Source organism: Blennius ocellaris (assembly GCF_963422515.1).
Source record: "Blennius ocellaris genome assembly, chromosome: 10".
NCBI lineage: Eukaryota > Metazoa > Chordata > Actinopteri > Blenniiformes > Blenniidae > Blennius > Blennius ocellaris.
The window spans coordinates 1,766,872-1,791,252 of NC_137659.1; the positions used below are offsets into that span (position 1 = coordinate 1,766,872).

At 45.3% G+C, this 24,381-nt stretch overlaps 1 protein-coding gene across 1 annotated transcript in view; it reads right to left on the minus strand.

Moving 5' to 3' along the window:
- Positions 1-23,940, minus strand: part of LOC308135085 (receptor-type tyrosine-protein phosphatase mu-like) — a gene marked incomplete at both ends in the record, with an annotated part of 158,752 nt that extends 134,812 nt beyond the window's left edge. Inside the window, one exon of the mRNA XM_080502958.1 lies at positions 23,868-23,940. Coding sequence (XP_080359084.1) covers positions 23,868-23,940 — 73 coding nt within the window. The remainder of the gene's footprint in view (positions 1-23,867) is intronic.
- Positions 23,941-24,381: the final 441 nt, after the last annotated feature.

Genomic DNA, 24,381 nt, shown 5'->3' on the forward strand with positions numbered 1-24,381 from the left:
AGAAAATACAGCAAAAAAACGCTTTACCGGGTAATCAAATAAATAAGCGCGATACCTACCCACCTCCTTTTCTTATGTATAAACTAAAAGCTTATTATCTGACTTATTATCACACATTCCGCAACAACCGCTAAATTGTGTCAACAAAACGAACCAAGATCGAGGAAAGATCTTAAATTTCAAGGAAACATCAAAGAGTAATTGTATCGTCATTCCAAGATATCAGATCTCAGAATGACGATATGCAGGAAATGGCAGCAGATATGCAGGAAACGTAATATTATTGTATACAAGTGTTAAATAAACACTGTACTGGAGAAAAGGAGTAGGTTGTCTGTGAAGCACGTCTTCAATTTCTTTTCCTAAACGTGTCCCTGTGAACTATTTTCAATAATTATCTGAAAAATGCTTCTAATCACCGCTTTGTTTCCCACTAAATTACATTAATTCAGCAAAAATCCATCACGGTACCGACTTGCAACTTTTTAAATCTGAAAATTGATCCCTATCCGATTTGTCATGTGCACGAATTAAAACTCGCCATCACGATTTAGTATATTGCTACACAGACCAATAATACCATTAATTATTAATGCCCCCATTTCTGCATTTAACCACTCGCTACACTGCTCCGGGAAAGCCTTGCTCAAGGGCTCAAGTGTCTGGCGATGGGGGGGGGGGGGTATCGAACCTGCAACCGCCTGCCATCCGAGTCACACCTCCTGAACAAACATTTCCATCCAAGACAAATATCTTGTTATGTTATAAACCAAATTAACGCCGAGCCCCAAACGCAGGAGACGGATGATGGTGGTTCGAACGCCACATTCCTCTGTACCCATGAGCCTCACCGCTGAACCCGGACCACTGAACCTCCGTGTTCCGCCGGGAGGGGGCGGGGGACGGTGGGGGGGGGGGGGACGGTGAAAGTGTCGCAGGCAGTCTTCGAGGTCACAAATGGAGCTTTAAGTAGGTTACAGTAACCAGGCCACGGAGCTGACGGAGCTGACGGAGCACCGCGGAGCACAGCGGCACATATTGAATGCGAAGACGGCACGCAGGACAAAATCGCACAAGTTTCAATGAAGTTGCAGCGCGGAAGACGAGACCCGGGGCAATCTAGTGCAAATAAAAGCCATTTTATACATGCGTGTTGTGCAAAGTCCCTCCCCTTCGCGTCGCGTGTGAAAGAATCTAAACAAACAGAGTTCGTCCCGCCGATCAGTCACCTGGCCTCCCTTATCTTGTGGCCCGGCACAATGTCGGACCCGCCGCCGCCGCCGCCGCCGCTCACAAGCTCCACACCGGAGGCTCATGAAAAGCTCTTTAGACGAGACGTCAGCAGCAGCAGCAGCATATTTCCTCACAATCAAAGCTTTACAAAGGGAGAAAAGGAGCGGAGACGCTCTAAGAGTTATCCTCATGAATCTCTGACGGGGTTTTTTTTTTTTTTTTTTTTTTTTTGGTCTGCCTGTCGACAGCTTGTCTGATTCTTATAAAACACAGCCTACACTCGTGTCTGTCTCGCTGAATTGGCTGAAGATATCTTCTCCACTCACTGACCTTGAGAAAAACGTTTTGTTTTTCTCTCCCTTCATAATTTCTAAGAATGAAGCAGCCGACTTGAGGTAAATCGTTGTGTTTTAAGCACGGAAAGAGGAAAAAAGAAATCAATGTTTGTCGATGTGTGGGTGGCGGGGGGGGGGGGGGGGGGGCGTGAGGTAGAGCTGGGCTAGACTTCGAGGTTGACTAGTTTATTTTCCTCCCTGCCATTTTTATCTCTCCGTTCACATGCTGCTCGGTGTCCATTTATCCGCGGCGAGGGCTCCTCCTTGGCAGGAACGATCACTTTCAACAACAGTCCCCGCGAATCAGAGCGGAGTGTCACATCGTTCCAGTGACAAGTAACGACTACCAATGTATCCGGGCAGGCTGCCAGTGAGCTGGGCGAGGAACAGCCGGGGGGGGGTTGGAGGCAGGGGGGGGGGGGGGGGGGGGGGGGGGGGGGGTTGGAGGTGGTGCACGCTCCAAGGAGACAGAGGTTTAGCTCACTGGTGGCAGCATCAAAACCTCACATCACATCCCTTCAGTCAACAAAGTCCCTTACACATCATGTGGCGAGAGATGAAATCAATCTGCTTTGAGAAGCTGCCTGGGATACTGTATGTCTGGAGGCCGGCGGAGGCGGGAGTCACAGAGTCCAATAAACCCATCTGAGGGATGGCGTGATGGAGGGGTGGGTTTTCAGGGGGGGGGGGGGGGGGTCATCTGATTCATGCAACAGTCAGGCCTTCCCTCCGTCTTCCCTCCTGCTCATTTATTACCAAAGTCAGGCCGGTCATCACAACTTCCCTCCGCCTCATGTGCACTTCTGGCACCGGCACGAGGAGTAAAACACACTATCCCCCATAAATAAACACTAATTGGTAGCTAATTTTCTTAGTTCTTGCCTGGTTGATTCACTGCCTCCGGGCGAATATGAATTATTCATCCAAGTGGCAAAAAACAGCTTTATGTAGAAACCTACAAGGCACCACATTCATTATGCTATCATGCAGAGTAATCCCAGGCACTGACGGCTGGTATTAGAATAATATGCATATTGGGTATTCTTTTTTTCTTCTTCTTCTTCTTCTTCTTCTCTTTCCCCCCGGGGGCATTGGCAGGCAGTAATGGCGCTTCCGTTGGCAGGGACTGAGAGGGATGCAACACCCCTCATGGCCGACAAAACCCCCTTGTTTTGACAGAGGACGGAGCGAGGAGGAGTGTTTCAGCCGCCCGGCCCTGGCGGACGGAGGATTAGGCCGTGTGGTCGTGCCGCTCGGCGGCGCCGGGGCTTTGTTATCGTGTCAATCCTCCCTCCCGCGATACCGCAGATCTGCGCTTGGCCCTCCCGCGACTCGCAGGAGAAGCACCTGGCCCTGGCGGGGGGGGGGGAGCTCATCAGGCTCGCCGGCGGAGGGGTTGGTGGGGGGTGGAGGGGGGGTATGCATCACACTTTTCCTCCGAATCCCAGCTCCGGCCTCCAGAAGGACAATTCAAAGACATAGTGAGGATCTAGATTCCCCGTTTGTGCCTTTCCCCCCCCACAATCACCGCTATCGCATCTCGACCCCCCCCCCTCGTGTTTCCGTGTGTGCAAGTTGACGACAACAGCAACTGAGCAGGGGGGGGGTTGGTGGGGGGGTTCAGCCGGGTGAGGGTAAAGCAGAAATGTCAGTTCAAAGCAGGGTGAGACTGTTAAATGGCAGCAGGCGCCTGGCTGAGGTATCCGTCTTCCCAAGTGTTCCCTGTCTCCGCAGATCTGCCGCCGTACCGGAGATACCTCGCCTCCAGAGGGCCGGGCGGCGTCCCGAGGCCACGGCAGCGTCGGTCTGAGGAAAACACGCAAGCGGGGGGGGGGGGGTTGGGGGGAATGCAGCTGCTTTCCTCCGCCGTGCCGATATCAAACGGCAGGATCACGACTTTCCAAATGAGTAATTACTTTGTCGTTTGCAAGGCCGCAGATTTAACCTTTCACCATCATCTTAAGGCGTTTTTTTTTTTTTTTTTTTTTTCCTTTAGTTGCGAAGAATTCGACTCGTCCAAAAAAAACGGCTTTTAAAGCAACAATCATCACGCCGTCAACACATTTCAAATTTGGGGCTGCGGCGTTTCCTGGGCCCCGAGAATCAAGTACACTTGATTTAGTGAATCAAGTGCAGTTCAAGTTCACGGCTTCCAATTATATTTAAAGATCCCGTTGAAAAGCCTTGTTTTGACACTCTAAGACCTTCACGGTCGGGCCAAGCTTATTTTAAAATCAACTATTTTCTGCCGGCGCACGCTTTCCATTTCATCAATGTGAAGCATATAAACGTACGATATTCAAACAAACGTCGGTGGTTTTTACCCTCAAATCCGCGTAGAAATATCAGTTCATCTATTCAATCGGATTTTAAAAAGAAACCAGCATTAACTGCAAACAAAAAAATGATTTAATCACAGCGATTGTTGTGATTTTAACCTTTTGTACATTACTTTAGTGGGGAGAAGACAATATTGTTGCTTTTGTGCTTTCCCTGGTTTAATCCGAGAGCTTTCTGGCTAATTTGTCAATGTTTTGTTGGCACCAAAAAACACTTGCTCAGCCCAGACCGCACGCCGAGCAACAAGAGAACGCCATCGGTCTAATAAAGCGTGCAATTTTTATTTATTTATTTTTTTTGAGAAGGAATCATTTGTACTTTCAGTGTTTTCCTCATTACGACCGACGGCCAGTCGGAGAACGTGTGCGTGTGTGTTGCAGGATATTAGGGGGCATTAACATCATGTGTGCCCACTGGGGTGGAAGTCAGCGTGTGTCTGGAATCAAACTGGGAGATATGTTACATGACATTCGTTTCAAGAAATTAAGGCTAGCGCAGGTGATTGGCGGCTCTGAAGACTCTCCGCTCGTCCTTTGTTTTGGTTTGGGTTTTTTTTCTCCCACAACACTTCCACTGAAGGACGACTCTCGAGTGTGCCACATTCATAGAAATATATATAAATAAAAAGGGCAGCACAGCTCAGAAATATTTCCGAGAAAAATTCAAGACTGTTGACTTTCTCCCCCGAGAGCCAATAGTGTAGATATGTTAAACATGTTGAGCAAATCTCGATATACTCCCAAGTAATTTGAAAAGATGTTTAAAAAAACGTATTAACGGGGCAAAAGGATAATATCCCTCCAGGAATTAGGGACTGACGGAACTGGAGCAACTCGGGTGAAACATTAATTAAGTTGAAGGGTTCAATCACTTCAGCCCAACTGATGGCCTCCGATCCAGTCCGACCCAATGAGGAGTGGCTCCACGGCGGTACGGCGGCTTATTGGGAGATCCTTCATTTATTCAGGAATAAATGGAAATGTACCATTTTTTTTTAAATATAATGAGGATATTTTCATTGGAGGTTCAGAGTTGCTTAAAGAAAACAGTTGCACAGCAACGACAACAGCCTCCAGACGTTTCTGCTGAACGTCAATAAACTTCCTCGCTTGTATTTTCTTCCTGTGCAGTTTGTTTGACGTCTTCGTTTACCGATTGCAGATTTCAGCTCATCCCAAAATGTTATCAATCGGACCGAGTCTAAAATCTTGATAATTCTCCGACTTCATGATTCCTGTGATACGGTCAAACCCTTCCGTAACCAGATGCATTATGGTTCCTCCACCATGCTGAATCATTGGCATGGTCTTTCCATTGACGTTCATCTTTAAACTGTGGGTGTGCATAACCACAATGCAAGACACATGATAGCTATCGGTACAGATGATTATCGGACTAATATTTTTTTTTTATTAGGTCTAATATAAATCTGATAAATGTTTCGCTGCCCAATTCTAAACAGGACACTTGCCTTGATTTCACTTGTTCTCAGTCAGTTTGCACCTAAAATTTCTGAAAAAGACATGATTGCAGTAAATTTTGAGCCAAAGTGCCAAGAAAAATCTCCCCGTTTCAACCCATATTTTTGCCTTTTACCTCGTGCGTGTATAGAAACCATTGAAAATATATCGGTTACCGTTCTAGCTTCCGCTATGAGAAGCATTAAATTGGCTATCTGTGGGGAAAAAAGAAAAAGTTATCTTGCATCCCAAACCAACAAATATTTATCGATTATCAAACAAGTTCTCTACAGGAAGTAGTTTACAGGAGCCAGTAGTGGTGAGCAGAACCAGGCGCTAAGAAACAAAGACATTTACACAACTGGCTCTTAAACTCTGCAGAGTAAATCTAAGAACCCCCCCCCCGACAGGAAGTCTCACACAGACGGAAAACAGGAATGAAAAACTGACCCGACTTCAGGCGAGACTGACATAAACCTGGTGGCAGAAACCAACGGCGAGTTTTCAGAGTAAATGTCAGCCCCCTCCCACAGGCGATTAAACCCCTCCAACACACACTGCAAGTACCTTCGTGCGAGATAAGGCGCACACATCCGAGGACATCCCACTTAATATAGGCGGGAAAGAAAAAAAAAAAAACAGCCGCCTTTTACAAGTGCGCAAGATGAACTTCCACCTCGCCGAGCGACTTGCGATTAAAATGAAATTTCAAAAATTGTCTGCCACAATCCGAGATAATAGTCCAATGAGCACACAAAACAACGCGACCCCCCCCCCTCCCCCCCGCCCGCTCTGCTGACCCTCTTTGTGGCAGGGAAATTGCCTCTAATGACATGCTGCAGCGCGGACACATTAAAACGACTTCTTCTGCAGCCTCGCCAATTGACACGTCCTCAGAAGAAGAAGAAGAAAAGAAAAAAAAATCCCCCACATGCAATAAATACGACAACGCGATGTACCAGAGTGTGAGGGAAGGAAAGAAAGAAGAAGAAAAAAATCCGCTGTAGCCTGAAGGAACAATCTTGCATCACTCACTCTACATCATAATGTCGTACCTTGATGTAATATGACAACTACACACGATTTTGAATAGAATCCGGAGGATGAAATAACCTAATTTTATACGATTGAGTTTGAGGGCTGTTTAAAGAAATGCATTGCCAGCGCTGCAGTGGTGCACTGGGGCTTATGAAATTAGGAGGCCAGCCATCAAAGTGTAAAAAAAAAAAAAAAAAAAGAAGTTAATCACATGGAAGAAAATTAATGTGCATGAATGCATTAACAAAAAAAAAATTAATAGGACTAATCCCAACCTATCTTTTCTGAGTCAGGTGCTCCAGGAAAAAGCCGGACAATCTTCGGGGATTTCCTCAATTAAAAAGTGTGACGCGAAAGCTCGAAAACCTGGTTATTCTAATTCTCACCCCCACCTTTCCTTTCATCTCCCGGGCCAAAACCCCAAACATATTTTTCTTTTCCCCCCCTCTTGTTGTCGCTGTGAAGTCGGGTCTCTCCAATTACAACATCGCACATAATCTTGTATGGAAATGTTTTCGCCTTCTTTGATCTCCGCCGTGTCGCCGGGGACAGCCGGATCGCACACGGCCCGGCTCCGGCCGTCACTCCAGTCAAGAAGAGGAGAAGCGAAGTGGAAGGGAATCTGATTTGTTGTGATGCTTGTCAGCCCGTGAGCGCAGACGGATGTTTGATCAGGTCATTACGTGGAACGTCTTAAAAAGCAACGTGGGTCAACGCCGCCGCCGCCGCGGCTTTTTTTCGGGAAACACAAACGCAAACGGGGCTTAAAGCCTGAAGGTGTGAACCAGTGAAGACAAGACGGGGATTTGAACACCTCTTTCAGCTTCCGGATTAATCTTTCCTGAGCTGCAACGAAATTGCTTCCGTACGCCGGTTCTTTAACTTAATGGATTCCCCGGCTATACGTCAAGAGGAGTCACCCCCCCCACCCCCCCAATGAACTTTCAGACGACTTGTGGAATTCGGAATTTCACCGCGGTGACGCAAGAAATAAACACAGCGAGGAGCAGCGGGATGAGATGGACCTCCATTTTTTTGTTTTTTACAGCAACACAACATTAGAGTCGACCCCCGTGGTCCTTTGTGAGGCATAAACACAACTGGTGGGGGGGGGGGGGGGGGGGTTGACGGATGGAGGCCCGGCTGCACGATGCTCCTCTTACCAACAGGAAAAGGTCATCGCCGACACCCTGGAAGAAGCCCTGAAGCTCTGACGGACATCAGGGAGCCAAAGCAGCTTCGACCCCCCCCCCCCACCCGCCCACAACCCCTCCTTCAGGCTACCTCAGGCACTTTCCATGCAGTCCGGAGCTCGAAGCGCCGGTTAACCCAAATCACAGGGAAAAACATTTGGATTCCGCTGCATCCAACTGTGCAGATTCTACTCTGCGTGCAATATTTTGGGTTGTTTTAATAACAATTCATCAGTGGAACCAGCGTGAGGATTAATCAAGCGCTTGATTCTGGATAGTTGCTCAGTTGTTGTTTTTTTTTTTAAAGGGCCATTTTCAGCTGTGAGCAACCCCCACATTAGGTTTAATTTATGTCTACTGGATTGTTGTGGCAGGAAAGAAAAAAAAAAAAAAACCTCCAGAGAGGGAGACTAAGGGAATATCTGCAGTAAATAAGCAACACTTTCTCGACGAGGTGTGACAAACTCTGAATCAGCAGAACATGTACAGCAGGAACGTAGACGTTTGCTAGCAAGTGGAACAAGTCCAGATAAAAAGATGACATTTCTTTGACAGCAATTTCTTGTGTTGGAAGGATTTTCACACACGAGGAAGGGGGATAAATAGAACCTGCAGCAACTTGACCGACGGAACCCAACAAACTGCTGTCGGTCACGAAATGCGTTTTAAAATCCAAGGCCCGTTCACACGACGAGTTTCAAGTTTACATTTCAGAAACGTTTTGCGTTCAGGTCGAAACTTGTTTGTTTTTAATCGCGAAACGTCAGCGTTTCGCTATTTTGTTATGAAAGAAAAAGAAAAACATTCACAATGGGAGAACGCGGACATTCCAGAGGACAGAAGTTGGATTGTTACTGCGGTGACTGTCAAAATAAAAGCACCAAGTCGTGGCAGAATATGGGCTGGGAGTCATGACGCTCTGGAGGAAAACGTTATTGTCCGTCTACTGAGCATGTGCAGAAGAATCCATTTACCATGGCGCACGCGACCAGGAGAGGAGTTTTCGTTTCCACGGGAGCATTTTCAAAAAGTTGCGTTTCCCCCCTCGTTTCCGTGGAGAAAAAGTCGGTACGTTTCCGAAAACTCACAACCTGAGCTCTTTTCAAAAAGCTGCATTTTGAGAGGCTCTGAACGCCGTCGTCATGGAAACAGACACACGAAATGAAAGGAAATTTTTTTTGTTTTCACTTAAAATAAATTCTATTTGACAGTTCTTTTGTTTGTTTCAAGTTAAAGCTATAAAACAGATTAGCCTGTAACATTAACCGTGCTTTCACCGAAGAATCTTTAAAATGTTAAAATTAAATCACCAATATCACAATTCCAAATTGAAATCATTCAAACTTGTGCTTTAGTGAAACGGCACGCCGTGCACTCTGCATCCCTTCGCTACGACTGTTTAACGGTAGGATTTCTTACTTTTCACCGATTAAACAAAAAACAGTGCGTCTTTGATATATTCCCCATCGGACCTCTTCGTCTTCACGTTGCCTATAAATGCCAGAAACGATGGTTCAACCAAGACAAAATCCACCGATTCCAAAGTGTGAAACGAAGAGAAAGAATAATGAACCCGCCAAGCTGGAGCAGGGAAACCGTCGTGGTTACCAGGGTTACCAGGTTACCGGGTTACCGGGTCCGTCCCTGGTCAGGAAGTTGCCGTTGCATTGGCGGTATTGCGACGGAGGGAGGGTGGAGGCGTTCTCTCCCGCCGTGTTCCACAATCGAACATGACGGGCTTAATTCGGTGGCGCGAGGGTCGGAGCCGCCGTCCTCTCCTGTTCCTCCTGCCAGTCTGCTTCCTGTCCCTCGCGCCGCCGCCGTGTCACCAATTAGCCGGGGCCTCACTTTCATCAGGGCGGCGCCGCCGCCGCCGCCTTCTGTCACTCGGCGGATAATAAGCCCCGAGATCAGGGGAGGGCGACTACCTGACAACGGAGGAGAAACCGGTGCACGAGACCCCGACTGGCGACTCGACGACAACAACAACAACACATCAAAGCAGGCGCTGCTTTGATGTGTGTCTGCGACGCGACGAGGCGCCGTTTTGTTCGGACAGTCAAAGGAATGACGGGGAATATTTTACAGGCTTGATCTCCACCGGAGTCCCGTTAAAAAGGTGAAAAGTTGAAACCCGACGGGAAATAAAAGAAAACTATGTGAAGACTCGCGCTGCAGTGGTTCCGTTACACTTAGGATTTTCATAGTTTTAACCCTTTAAAGAGCATTCAACCCCATCGTGGTTGAAAATCTCGGTTTGAAAAATCATCCTTATTAAAACGTGTGAGCAACTTCATCTTTTTAAACAGGTAACCTAAATATGACTCGTTTACAGTTAAACGTACTGTAACTTTCATCCTGCACAGTGTAGATCATCAAAAATAGTTTCAAAGAGGGAAAAGTAATAGTTTGTTATTGTGAGAAGTTCGTTTTTAGCAAGTCTGCATGCATCAGACACTCATTATCCACTTATCAAACTCAGTTTTAAAGCTCCAGTTAAAAAAATTCTCAAGATACCAAATACTTCCTAATAAAGTAATATAATATAATCAAAGGCATTTCGGGACATTTTAATAATGTAGAAGCAGCGAGATGATTATTTTTGCATGGAAATGTTGAGCTTAGAAATAAAAAAGCTTAATATGAGGAAGAGATGTAAGTAATAAAGTACTTAAGTAGATTTTTCAGGTGCCTGTGCTTCAGTCGAGTATTTAATATGATGAATTCGGTGTTTTTGCTCCCCGATATGAACACAAAAACACTTCCTATACTAATAAAAGTTACTCGTTATTGGTTTGAATGCTTGAAAGTACGATTCGGAGTCAGATGATGGCAAGAGGTGATGAATTCAAGAGTGATCCAATCCCGTTAATAATTTTTGAATGGAAAGATTTAAACATAAACGTCCTTTATAGTGTATTTTTTTTTATACAAAGTGACTCACGGGTTGCTTACTTGTTAAGGATGATGCTGAAATATTTTGTGTGCATGTCGTGAACATGTGAATATGATCCCGACGAAAAAACTTTTCTATATATATATATATATATATATATATGCACAGTGTAGGAGTAAAGTTGAAAAATATGTTTTCATCTTTACTTAAAAGACTGTAGGTATATTATTTTATTCAGTTTCGGGGCTGACGCACAGCAACAACAACACCACCGAGTTTTCGAAAGATGTCAAGATTACAAATGTGACCAGATATATTACAAAATCCTCACAAGCAACAAGCAACAAACAACAAACAAAACACCAAAAGTCCAGGATCCGGTCCTCTATTATGATCTTTGCACTTCCCAAGTCCAGTCACACTCGGTCTGCTGCGGCACGGATCTATATTTCCTCCGTACGTTTCCAGCCATGCCAATGCGATGCTGACAATTTGGAGGAAGGAGCACAGCTGGGGTGATGCAGGGGTGAGGCTTTCCCCGGGGAGAGGAACCTGCCGGGTTGAAGGGAGGGAGGTGGTGGGTGGAGGGTGGAGGTGGAGGTGGAGGGTTAAGATTTTCAGATACACAGGTGCTGTTGAATATTAGTCTCACGGCAGAGCCAGCCCGGGCTCAAGGGAGTGAATTATTCATCCTCTCCACCCAGCCGGAGCCCTCCTGCCCTGCCAGGACGCCGTTTGATGCTGCTGGAAGAGGACTTGCGGAGCGGCTCCACAGCGGAGACGCGCCGGCGTCACGACGGAAAATGTACCGTGTCGACATTCTGCTCCGAGTTTAAAGTTGTGGGGTTTTTTTTAAAACTATATGCAGGATGTCCGTCAACAGTAAAGGTCACCAATAAACCTTAATTAAATTTTTTTTGACTGCAAAAAAAAAAAAACACCTACAAAAAAAAGTTGCGCGTTTACGCAGCAACTTTTTTGAAAATGGCGGGGAAAAAAAAGAAATTGTAGGGCCACTATTTGATGCCGCGTTTTCATTTTGAGTGACAAAACTGGTATTATTTGGGTTTTTAAAAAGGTGCATTCTGAGTTTAGAAGATTTTAATTTGATGGAGGGAGGAATTAAAGGTTTGTTTCAGGGAAACGGTTAAAACCATTTGATTTGAAAAAGGTTCAATAAGGCAATTTCAGTTAAAAGACAATCTTTAAAATACTTATTTATCTTAATTACGATGGTTTAAGGAAATATTTTGGTTTCATTTTGAAGAACAATTAAACCGTTTTGATTTATTTCTTTTCTTTTCATTAATACATTATGGCGTTTTTGAAGTTCAGTTGTTGTTGTGTCCTTTTCTGAGTAAAAGGTACATGTGTTATTACGGCGACTGTCAAAATAAAAGCACCAAGTCCCAGGAGGATATGGACTGGGGGTTATGATGCCGCGGAGGAATGGTCTCTACTGAGCATGTGCAGGAGAACCGCAGTCTGTTTGGTTTTCACGACAGATTCCGAGCGTTTTTGAAAAAGTTGCAGGTTTTTTTGTTTTTTTTTTATAAAAACATGTGCAAAGGGAGAACATGCGAATACCGACTTCTGGAATCGAACCCGGGACCCGGGAGTGAAACAGCCCAGGCAGCCTCCTGACGCAGTTTCCCCGAGGTATTTAATTCAACATTCTCCCGACTCCAGGAGAGATATTTTTAACCAAAAGCTTTCCATCAAGTCTCAAGGCCGACAAGCACCGGAGAGGGACGAATGCAAGATGTTGGGAGAATTTGGGCTTCAAATAAATTGAAGCAAAATCATGTGCAAAAAAAAAAAAAAGAAAAAAAATTATATATTTATAAATATGCCAAGCAAAACAAAAAATATTTGTGTGATTAAAATATGCAAAACACGTCTGTGGCAATGAAGAGAAAACTCTCGACAAGGTCAGTTTGAATTCGTTTGCAAAGAAAGAAATGATTCGACAAGTTTTCTTAATACTTGTAACATTTTGTCTGTAAAAAAGAGTCGGTCCAGACGAATAAACTTCTAACAGGAAGAAAGAGGTTTTCTACTTCTGCCACGTGCAAACACACCAAAAGAGATTAGAACTTCATTGAGGTTTTTTTTGATGCATTGCCGCGTAAAACAAGGCCGCAGTCACAACAAGTCAACATTTAAATCAGACTCTGGGGTGAGAATGTTCAATTTTCAAGCATTTCAATGAGCCATTAACGGTGATGAAATACATTCCATGCAGTGAAACACAAAAAATGTATTATGGGTTTTGCTTTTTTTTTTTTTTTTTTAAAAGGAAACGCTTATTCTAATTATGTTGGTCTACTGCAAATCCTTGAAGGTTGTTTAAAGTTACTTTACCAGAAAGAAAAAAAAAAACAACTTTAAAATCTACTTCACATAAAATGTCTCAAATCTGAATAAACAAGACCGTCGCCCCTCGTTTCCCACAAGTTTCCAACCTGCAGTTCCTCAAATCGATCAAACTAAAGTCGATTCGTTTACAAACAAACCAGAATTTGACGCCATCGCACCGTTCGCGTCATCTTGGGGAAAACCGGCCGCAAGGATTTCTGGGAAATCAAAGATGGCGTCGCGGCAGCTCAAGTGAAAAGATGAACATTTGACCGACGTAGAGTAAAGATGAAGAGTCTTCAAGCCACGCGGACGGTCTGAAATGTAGTCTGATGAATAAAAACTAAATTAATATTACCCTGTCTTGCATCGACAGAGTTGCCAGGGAAAATAAACGGCAAAATGGAAATATTTTAAGTCGCCATTCCAGGAACGACCTGGAGGATTTAGCTCGGGGACTCGCTGAAAAGTTGTAAATAGATGATATAAATATTCCCACTGAACAAAATCATTGTTTAACGTCCATTTTAGCCGATTCCCTCCAGCCGACAAAGTTCACCGAAAGAGGAAAAAAAACGTTTCATCTGCATGACGTCCGATTTCTGAATCCTCACAATACAAAAAAGAAAAGATAACATTGTGAATCCTCAAATAAACATGCTAATTCTGTTCTAACCCATTTAAGCTTAATAATATGTGGCGGAGGAACAGTGGGATTGATAAGGTGGCTGAGAAAAAAAACCAACTGACGCTCCGGGTCTTTCCACATTAATTACTCCTTTGCTCAAATACCAATATGTGTGTGTGTGTGTGTGTGTGTGTGTGTCATCATCACGTTCAGAATTTACCCTCCCGGCCGGCGGCGAACTATCATTACCATCAACTTGTCAGATTTCCACCGGTTTGTTTATTCAGATGTGCATTATTCCAAAAACACGCGTTTTCAACTTTGTTTCCGTTCGGCGACGCGGAGAAGCGCCCACACTTCTAATGACTCCCGCGCCCTGTAATTTATCGCGCGTGGGGAGGGGAAAAAAAACAAAACTCTGATTACAGGGTGTTGGGAGTCGAGCTCCGAGCTCAGAATCATCTTTCCCAGTTATTGTTTGGCGTCTTCAGAAGCTCTTTTCTCCTCTTCTTTCCTCTTTTTAAAACGCGTCTTAAAACCCTTTTTTTTATTCTTTGGCTTTTACCTCAGCGTGAGACTCTGCTCTGGTTATAGTGCCTTCGTTGTTTTATTGTTTTAACCTTTTAAGTTTTGTTTATTGTTTTAATGTTTTTATTTTGCGCCCTATATTGTTATTTCAAATGTACAGCGCTTTGTCTCAGCTGCGGCTGCTTAAAGCGCTTTATAAATAAAGTTGAGTTGAGCTCCTGCAGCTGTTTGAGGCTCGACGGCGACGCAGTTTCAGGTGAAAACTCGAAAAACGCGCGAGGAAAAAAGGAAAAAAAAGCCCGTGAAAACTCTTTGAAAACGCTCCGTCGTCGTGGAAACGAGCAAAAACGGTGCTTTCTGAAACGTTGCGACTGCACATGCTCAGTAGATGAATAAGAACAATGTTTCCTCATCTTGTCACGACTCCCAGTCCTTATTCTTCTGGGACATGGTGCTTTTATTTTGACAGTCCAACTCCGCCGTCTGTCCATATAAATGACTATATGAACAGTTTTTTGATATTGACATTTTTTAATTGAAGAAAAAGACATTGTATAATCAATGTCTTTAACACGCAACATGAATGAAATAAGAGTTAAAAAGTGAAATAAGGGGAAGCAAAGACGCATGAATCGCTATGGCAACCTCTCCTTAACTATATTGCAGGCATTTGTTTGTTTCTGGGGTTTTCTTTTGTTTTTCACCTTTGAATATTAGTGTACATGGGAAATATGTGTATGGATGTTCATATACATGCACTTATCTGATTGCAATATACATATTTTGGTCACAGCCCTATAGGTGAAAAGAGGGGCAGGCAGATAATGTTTTGCTTTATCACCTAATTCAATGTTACATTTTGTTTTACAGTCATAAAGTGAAATAAATTCACTTAAATTTAAAATCCTCTATATTTGCCATAATCAAGGTATTTCCCATCTCGTGTAGAAATATCTGAACTTGCAATATTATACTCGCCAATTTTAATGTTTGTTTTTTTTCTCCGTGTGAATGTGAGTGGTTTCGTTACCCAAAAAAAACAAAAACAAACAGCACCCACTAGTGGCCCAACGTGAAAACTACATCGTTTCAGTGTTTCTGCCACGTTAAACTTTACTGAAACAAAAAAAAACAAGATTGAGTTTGGCAGTAAAGGAAAACCCCTCGGTTTAATTTGACGATCCAGTCCAACCAGTCACGTCGAGTTCGGAAGCTTTTTTCTGAACCGTACATCTCCCCCGCTACTCTGCTGTGCTCCGACATAGAATAGAATAGAATAGAGTAGAACTTTATTCGGCCCCAGGGGGGAAACACAAACTTACAACAGCTCAAGGTAAAACGGTGCAGAAATTATAAAATTAAAATATGTAAATATCTAAACAAGAGCAAAAAGAGCACAAAAAAATAGAATAAGTAAAAATACAAAAAATCCAGTAAGAAAAGAAATCCTCTGAAACACGTCAGTGTTTCCTAGGCTAAAGGAGGCTCTAAAGGAAGCATCAGTGTTTCCTAGGCTAAAGGAGGCTCTAAAGGAAGCATCAGTGTTTCCTAGGCTAAAGGAAGCATCAGTGTTTCCTAGGCTAAAGGAGGCTCTAAAGGAAGCATCAGTGTTTCCTAGGCTAAAGGAGGTTCTAAAGGAAGCATCAGTGTTTCCTAGGCTAAAGGAAGCATCAGTGTTTCCTAGGCTAAAGGAAGCATCAGTGTTTCCTAGGCTAAAGGAAGCATCAGTGTTTCCTAGGCTAAAGGAGGTTCTAAAGGAAGCATCAGTGTTTCCTAGGCTAAAGGAAGCATCAGTGTTTCCTAGGCTAAAGGAGGTTCTAAAGGAAGCATCAGTGTTTCCTAGGCTAAAGGAGGCTCTAAAGGAAGCATCAGTGTTTCCTAGGCTAAAGGAAGCATCAGTGTTTCCTAGGCTAAAGGAAGCATCAGTGTTTCCTAGGCTAAAGGAGGCTCTAAAGGAAGCATCAGTGTTTCCTAGGCTAAAGGAAGCATCAGTGTTTCCTAGGCTAAAGGAGGTTCTAAAGGAAGCATCAGTGTTTCCTAGGCTAAAGGAAGCATCAGTGTTTCCTAGGCTAAAGGAAGCATCAGTGTTTCCTAGGCTAAAGGAAGCATCAGTGTTTCCTAGGCTAAAGGAGGTTCTAAAGGAAGCATCAGTGTTTCCTAGGCTAAAGGAAGCATCAGTGTTTCCTAGGCTAAAGGAGGCTCTAAAGGAAGCATCAGTGTTTCCTAGGCTAAAGGAAGCATCAGTGTTTCCTAGGCTAAAGGAAGCATCAGTGTTTCCTAGGCTAAAGGAGGCTCTAAAGGAAGCATCAGTGTTTCCTAGGCTAAAGGAGGTTCTAAAGGAAGCATCAGTGTTTCCTAGGCTAAAGGAAGCATCAATGTTTCCTAGGCTAAAGGAAGCATCGGTGTAAAAATTAGTAAATGAGTAAATTGACAGAATGGATCTACACACAGTGTCGATGGTAGAAACTGAGATGTAAACGGTTGTTAAACATCCTAACGGCTGTTGGGATGAATGACTTCCGGTAGCGTTCCGGACACCTCTGGACCGACGCCCCCTATCTGTTGCGGAGAGTAACGCCATTAACCCCCCCCTCCTCCTCCTCCTCCTCCTCTCCCTCCTCCTCCTCTCCCTCCCCCGGGGGAATCAGCCATGCGGAGGTTTGAGCTCCGGGCCGATACAAAAAAAAAAAACAAAAAAAAAAGAGCCCCACTTAAAAAAGGAGGCGAGCCGGAGCGGGTCAGAGGGCTGTTTACAGAACAACGCTCTCTTATCGGCGCTGCGCTTCCCCGAGGAGTCTCCACCGCAAACAGATAACAGCCTGCAAATAGGCACCGGAGTGTGACCGATAGCAGTTATAATCAGGTGCTTTCTGCTTTTGGGAAGAGGGAGAAGGAGCGCGGGCGGGGGGGGGCGGGGGGGGGGGATAAGAGGTAATATTGTACTTGACTGTTGGCAACGCCATCGTGTTCCCGGACGCCGCCGCCTTTAAAAACCGTTGGGTCAAACGGAGACAAATTACGCTACCGACTTCTTGGCTGAAAAAATGTCACGGGTTGATGTAGTTTGGGGGGGGGGGGGGGGGGGGGGGGGCAAACACGTCCTCGGGGGGTGGGGGGGGGGGGGGGGCGCTTCATTATTGAACAGCTAGCTGGTCAATAGGTTGGGTACGGGCGGCGGCTTTTAGCACGAGGTTAGCGGGAGCGCTAATGCAAAGAACTGGCAACTCCCAGCAGGCCTAATGCATTAATGACTGCGTGACGTGTGCTAATGTGACGCCGGCAGATTCAGACTGACAGTAATGGAGGATTTTGCCTCTGGTTATACTCGTAAGGCCCGGATGGGGAGGGACAGGAGGGGGGGGGTGGTGGGGGGTGTACACCTGCCGGCTGCCTGAGCCTTGACAGAAGCCTAATAAATAACAGGAGACAAGGTGAAACAGCAGCAGCTACATCCCCCTCCCCCTCCACCACCCCCTCCTCCTCCACTCCCCCCCGCACCACCACCTACACTACCACCATGTGTGCGAGTGGCGGCGGCCCACGCAGACAGCTTCCTGGCATCAAACCGACTCTCCTCCAAGTTAGCGAGTGCTCTCGTCCCGCCAAGGAGGCAACTTGAGCGATTCGCGAAATTACAGGAGAAACTTTGCACCTTCTCAGCTCCAAGCGGGCGAGGGGAGGGAGGGAGGTTTTTTTATTTTTTTATTTGACAAGACATGGAATTAAGCCTCACGCCTCGGGGGTCAAGGCGACACTCTCACCTGCAGCAAATATCAAAGTGTGCTCCATCAGAATCAATTTCAATTCACACATTAACCCCCTCCCGGGGGGGGGAGGGTAGGGGGTAGGGGGTAAGGGGGTCGAGGTCAATCCAATCTTGACAAGTGAGGACGGCTCCTGCCGCCGTCGAGTCGTTTGTCACACAGATTTACTTCTGAAGCGACGGTTTCTTGTGTACGAGACGAGTGAAAGTGATCCGACGCACGTTGAGTTACGAGGAGGAGGCCCAACAATCAATGGAGCGGGCAGGCTAATGTCCTGATTAAAACTGCTTCTCCTCCTCCCTCCTCCTCCTCCTCCCTCCTCCTCTTCGTCACCATTAACAACAGTCGAGACCCTTGGAGCATTAATTAGTGGAAACTTCCAGCGTCTCTGAGACACCTACAACGAGTGCAGACTTCTGTAAACATGATCCACTGCATAGCAAGTTGTTGTTTTTTTTCCCCTACAAGGGGTTTTATTTTTTTCTCTTTAGACACGGTGATGAGATCACAGAATTGTTCGAGCATGTCCCACACACACACACACACACACTTCCTGTCTCTCGCTCTCTCTTCATTAGGCAGCCCCTGTGCTGGCCTGTGTGCGATTCATTAGCTTTTATCCTCTTCATTTGAAGAAGGAGCCGCGTATAATTAGAGCATCTCTGTTTGTCCGGCATCCTTCTCACACACACACACACACACACACACACACACACACACACACACACACACACACACACACACACACACAGTCGCGTCTCCAGGCATTATCATTCCGGCGCAGAGCTGCCGGATAACGCCGCCACATCAGCCGCCTTCCAGGATGAACTTCAAACTATTACCGCCTCTCAAGAATGTAAATAAAAATCACTTGCAAATCAAGGGCTAATGACTGGATGTGGAGTGGCACTCCAGGGAGATGAAGAATGATGAGCCATACTGGTGGGCTCGGCGCGCCAACCGGGGCTTTGTTTTGTTTTCAAAGTGCTCATGAAAGACCATTTACAGTTCAGTCAACAAGTACTTGGACAGTCACGTGTTTGTTGTCGCAATTAAACTTCATATTATTCGTTTTTTTTTTTCCCCCCAGGACGCTCGTCGGCTCTCATTTTGAGGGACACTTTCGTACTCGCCTTGGATAAATCCTCGTCGTCTTTCGCAGACAGTTTTAACACGGCGATCGTAAAGTTAAAAAGCTTCCAGAAGAGATCATTAGGCTAAATTATTATACAGTTGACTAAAAGGCAAAGTCCACATTAAGCAAGAGAGGGAAGAAAACAAAACTAGATGTTTGCAGCATTTTAAACATATTTTAGCTCAAACAGTTCAATTTCATACCGGGTGGTCCGGACCGGTAAATCAGTGCAATAATGACATTGAAATTAAAGTTTTTCTTTGTCGTGATGCACAGAAAAGGTGTAGATTATCTCAAAAACCCCAAAAGTTCTATGGAACGTGGCAACAATTTCAAACATGAAGCCAATTTGAATGAAACCTTCTGGTGCAAAATGCAGTGAAATGTGCCAAAAATTTGCACTTTGGGTGTTTTTACAAGCCGATTTTGAGCAACAACGATATCTCAACTTGGGTCCACCACTTTTAAGAAACCTATCCCAAGAATAAAATCTGTTTTCTGTGAAACTTCTACAATTTGCTTCAGAGGTTCGCACGTTGGACTTCAGAAGGTATTAAAAGTCTCAATATCAATAATGTAAAATACTCGAACAGACTTGCAACCATGAAGACGGAGCATGTGCTAAAAAGCAAAGTATCCTCCACCCGACTCCGAGAAAATAGAAATGAATAACTCGCGTAACCTGTTGACCTTATTGTATGCATGCATTCCCATTTGTCTAACGCGCTGATGAAAACTTCAAAAATCGAATAAAAATGTTGAACAGGAAGTCTCAGATCAGTGCAGAAACCGACCACTCTGCATCCCTTCACATCCTGAAACCATCAAAACCACTTCGACGTTTCTTAGATTTCAAGAAAATCAGATTGACAAAAAAAAAAAAAAGCATTTTTCCAATTAGAGCATAACGACATAAAGAGATTTTCAATGTCATTCAGTTACTCTCATCTCTCGTTTCTGAATCACAATCAAATCAACAGTCGCATCTCGTGTCTGAACAAAATCTGCACTTTCCATTAAAATACTTCGGCTCAGTTACATATTAAATATGTTTTATTAGTTGAATCATTGGAATTCTCCACCCTTGGCTGGCCATGCGTTGCTGTGCATCATCAATCCGAGCTGAGACGCAGTGAAATTATTTTCTCGGCGTATTGACTCCAGCTTCCGTGACTGATTTCATAGGTTTCCTACAATCCCATCCAGAGAACAGATGCACGCTTACAAAGCCGCATAATGAGTCAAACTGTGCTTTTTCTTTCTCCCCTTCAGAATGAAGACTTGTTTTTTTTTTGTTATGCTGATTCAGTAAGTCTAATGAGAATAGGGAAAAATATATATATATATTGTTACCTGAAATGATTTGGACATTTTCTGGATTTACACTTGAGGTGGCATCATCTAATCTGGAAGAGTTGCTTGTTTAAAGACTATTTTTACTCTTAAGAATGAATTCTTTTGTCAGTAGGCGTCATAATGTAAATTTAAAAAGGCAACGATGGAGCACGCTGGACCACACTTCCTGTAAAAATACTGATAATACCGTCACTTCAAATGGGAGTTTAAGAATGTTTCCAACTCTATACCACTACACATAATATTTCCCAGTTCTTAAAGTTTAGTCATTTAAAGTGACAGCCCCCCCCCCCCCCCCCCCCCCCACACACACACACACACACCTCCCCATGTCTACCAACCATGATCAGGCTGAAGACAGCTCTGCTGACAAACGCAGCAGACCCTCTTCTAGGAAGTCGTACATGTACCCGCAGTGTTTGAACAGCTTCAGTAAATCCATGCGTTTCCGCCGCCTTCATTATCATCATAATAATAAAAAAAAAAAAAAAATAAAAAAGTGTCTGAAAAGCAAAGTTACAGAAGAATGTAGACACCTCACTTTCTGCTTTGTACTATCATCAATCACCACTGAGCCCCCCTCCTCCCCCTCCCTCTTCTAACATTGGTTGAAGCCATCGCTTAAAAAAAAAAGAGAAAGAAATCACATGCATATTTAATTTCATTCTCCACTGGCTCACACAAAGGAAACTGCCACCCTTCAGGACACCTTTAGGAAAAGTCTCTATTAAATCTGAGTCAGCTTGAAGAAGGGGTGTGTGTGTGTGTGTGTGTGTGTGTGCATGAGTGGAAAAACTAGCTGCATTATTGCCAGGCTTCAAATGAAGTGCTGTTTATCTTCTCAAGCAGCCAATGTGTTGTTTTACTCCTTCGTCGCAGCCCGGATGGCAATCGGGATCGGTCAAGCAGGACGCGATCAGCAGCAGTCACTCCGCGGTGACAAACTACAGCTCTGCACTCCGGCACGGGCATTATTCTCCACACACACACACACACTCCTATCAGAAAACAAGGCAGGTTTTTTTTATGGCTGCTGGAAACGGTGGTAAACATAGCAAAGCACACAGCTCCCTGGAATTTAATGTGCTTGGTCAAAAGACGGAGTAGAGACATCAAAGGGTCGGGGCCTCCTGGAAAAAACGAAAATCTGTCCTCATAACACGGAAAACAAAAGGCAGTGGGCATACACAACAAGTGATTTATAAAAAATAAAATAAAAAGGGTTGTGGGAATAAAACAAAAGAGCAGTTCATGTCCGCCGTGCCACTGAGAGCAGATAAGCAGGTGCATAAACAAGTTCACACACACACACAAAAAAAACGGGGAGATGCAACTGATACGGCGCGATTCCGATCACAGAGCCGCTTTTGTTCCTTGAGGGCCAAATTAAAAAGACTTCCAGAGGGGAACCCGGCGCTGTGATCCGATTGAGGCTGCACAGTCACAAGGTGCTGGAGTCAAAATCTGGCGCTCCGGTTACTTCGCTGATCTAATTATCACATGCGCTCCATAACAAATACCTCCTGCCGCATGCAGGGGGGTGGGTGGTGCTGTGGGGGTGGTGTGGGGGCTCGTGTTTTGGCCCCCACTTCGCCACTGGTGTGTGGCTAATCCGTCACCTAGCCGGAGAGAGTAAAATACACCCAATTGATTTCTTCCTGGTTTACATATTTACACACACACACTCATGCAATTAGGAGCACATTTATCGACGGCTTCGGCACCGCTGGGAGCCCCGCAGTGCAGCCCACTCCAATAAATCTCCCATTCCAGAAGCCGCCAGCAGGCAAGACTGATAAACCTCACACGAGAAAAAAAAAAAAAAAGGGCAGTGGGAATACTTTGAGCTGCAGGGTACGAGAGTTCTCAATCACTAAACATTGACTGATGGTGTTGAAACGTCGAGATGTAAACTGTTTGTTTACTTCAAAATGCTCACGAGGACTTCTGTGGAGCTGCGAGTGCATCAGAGCGCCTTCAGGAAAACAGAAACCTCTGGAAAGTTTGGGGATAATAGTTTAAAAAAAAACAACAACAAATTGGACAAATGCTAAAGCGAATAGCTTCCCCAAGTCTTATCTTGAATCCTGATCTGTGTGTGTGTGTGAATCTCCCACTCTGCAGGTTAACTTCATCATCTGGGTATCATATTATGTGTGTGCCATGCTGCCCCCTACAGGCTCCCCGAAGAACACGTCGACCGTCTGTTGAATCCCTCAGCATCCAACAAGAGCTGAAACCACACATCATCACCACACACACACACAAAATAAATAAGTACAGCCCATTTTGTATCTGATTTGTAAACGCAACTGGCAGAATGGATCAGCCTCTCACTGGATATTCATTGTCCATACATTGATTGATTGATATGATTCAGGGCTAATGCGTCTTTTTTTTTTTTTTTTCCCTCCACAGAGATAATGCCATTGAGGGAGAGGCGGAAATCAACCCTAAAAGGGGCTCATTTAGCCCGAACGGTAAATCCCCTGGAGCAACTTACGGTCATTATATTGAAGGTTAAAGTCTGCACCGCCATTGAGCATCACCGATAGATAACATGCTGATATTCCCTCTCTTTGAATACGAGGCGTTTGTCTGAATGGGAAAGTTTGAAATACATTTTTGTCAAACTCCAAAGAAAAGACCACTTTCATCCACAAAATAACATACCTCCACAAAAACGGCACAGATACACCATTTATCAGTCATCTTCATTCAAAACGCCGGTTGAAGACATTTTACGCACTTCATTAGGATTTGAAATATGCACGATAATGAAAGACTAAGACACCCTTTATAAACATCTACGAGTAAAAACAACAATAGAGGCGGATTAAAGATGAGATTTAAGCATTACGCACAGAAGTTGAAGTGTTTTTTTGCACTTAAGCTGGTAACATCAACTCGAGGTGGGAAAAGCTTTACGCATCAAATAGTGATGGCACGTGTTCTATATGCTTTAGGAAATGCACCTTGAAAATCCGCTTCCAGACGAGCACTTTGACTTTATTACTGAAGTTCACCTCGAGTTCAGTGCGAAATAATGACAGGAGGTCTCGTTTGGCTTAACGCCGCGACAAACAACAGCGCGAGGTGACGCGAGTGGTGCGCGAATCCCTCAAGGTTAATCACATTAGACAGCAACTTATCAAGATAAAGTTAGACACGAACACCGGAATCCTTAAACTTGGGCTCCCGGAGCCGCAATCGGCGCACGGAGACCCGCCAAGTGGCTCCGTGGCGCACCTGCTCGCGGCGCGCAACGGCGCCAAAAAGGTGAGCGGAACAAACGAGCCCAAGTGTTTGCGGAGGACAACCGCGACGTTGACCAATCACTCGTCAACGAAATGCAATTAAAACACGCGTTTTATCCCGGCGTCCATCCCGTCGGCAAGCTTACTTTTTTACGCATCTGTCAGACGGGGGTAGAATTTGAACGGCTGAAATAAAAACAGCACAACTCGCGTGCGCGAAAGTGCAATTAAAACCCGAGTGAAGAACAAGTCATTTCGCGTGCGCCTTCCCTCCACTTCGTGCCCCCGGGCTTCGACGCGACGCCGCTCGGTACCGGCGGACATCCCCCAAGGTGATCGTCCTTACCTTTATAAACTTCCCCTCGGGCGGACAACAGCAGCGTGATCGCGGCAAACAAGCAATTGAGAACTTTATCCATGTCGGCGGCAGCGTCGTGGCGTTAACCCCCCCACCTCGGGCGCGGGGTTAACAGGCAACTCTTCAGTCTTCGCAGGAACTTGCACCCGACCGACACTTTCTTTGTGGAGGGAGGGGGTGGGTGGGGAGGGGTGGGAATTTAAACCCTAATTGGAGCTCGGCCCAGCCCTCCGTCCCTCTGGCGCGCTGTCGAGGGGAGTGAATGGGGAGACTGTCGCCGTCACGGCTGCTCCTTTGCCCGGCTTGCTCCACACTTGGAGGAGGAACGTGTGAGTGAGTCCGTATTCCTGAATTGCGCTCGGATTGAGTGGTCCGGCAGCTCCACGAGAGCAGCGGCTGCGCGCGCGCGCGCCGTCTGGCCGGTGGAGGGCGCGCGTGAGTCCGGTCTGTGAGAGGGAGGACACTTTGGTGGTCTCTCTCTCTCGCTCTCTCGCTCGCTCTC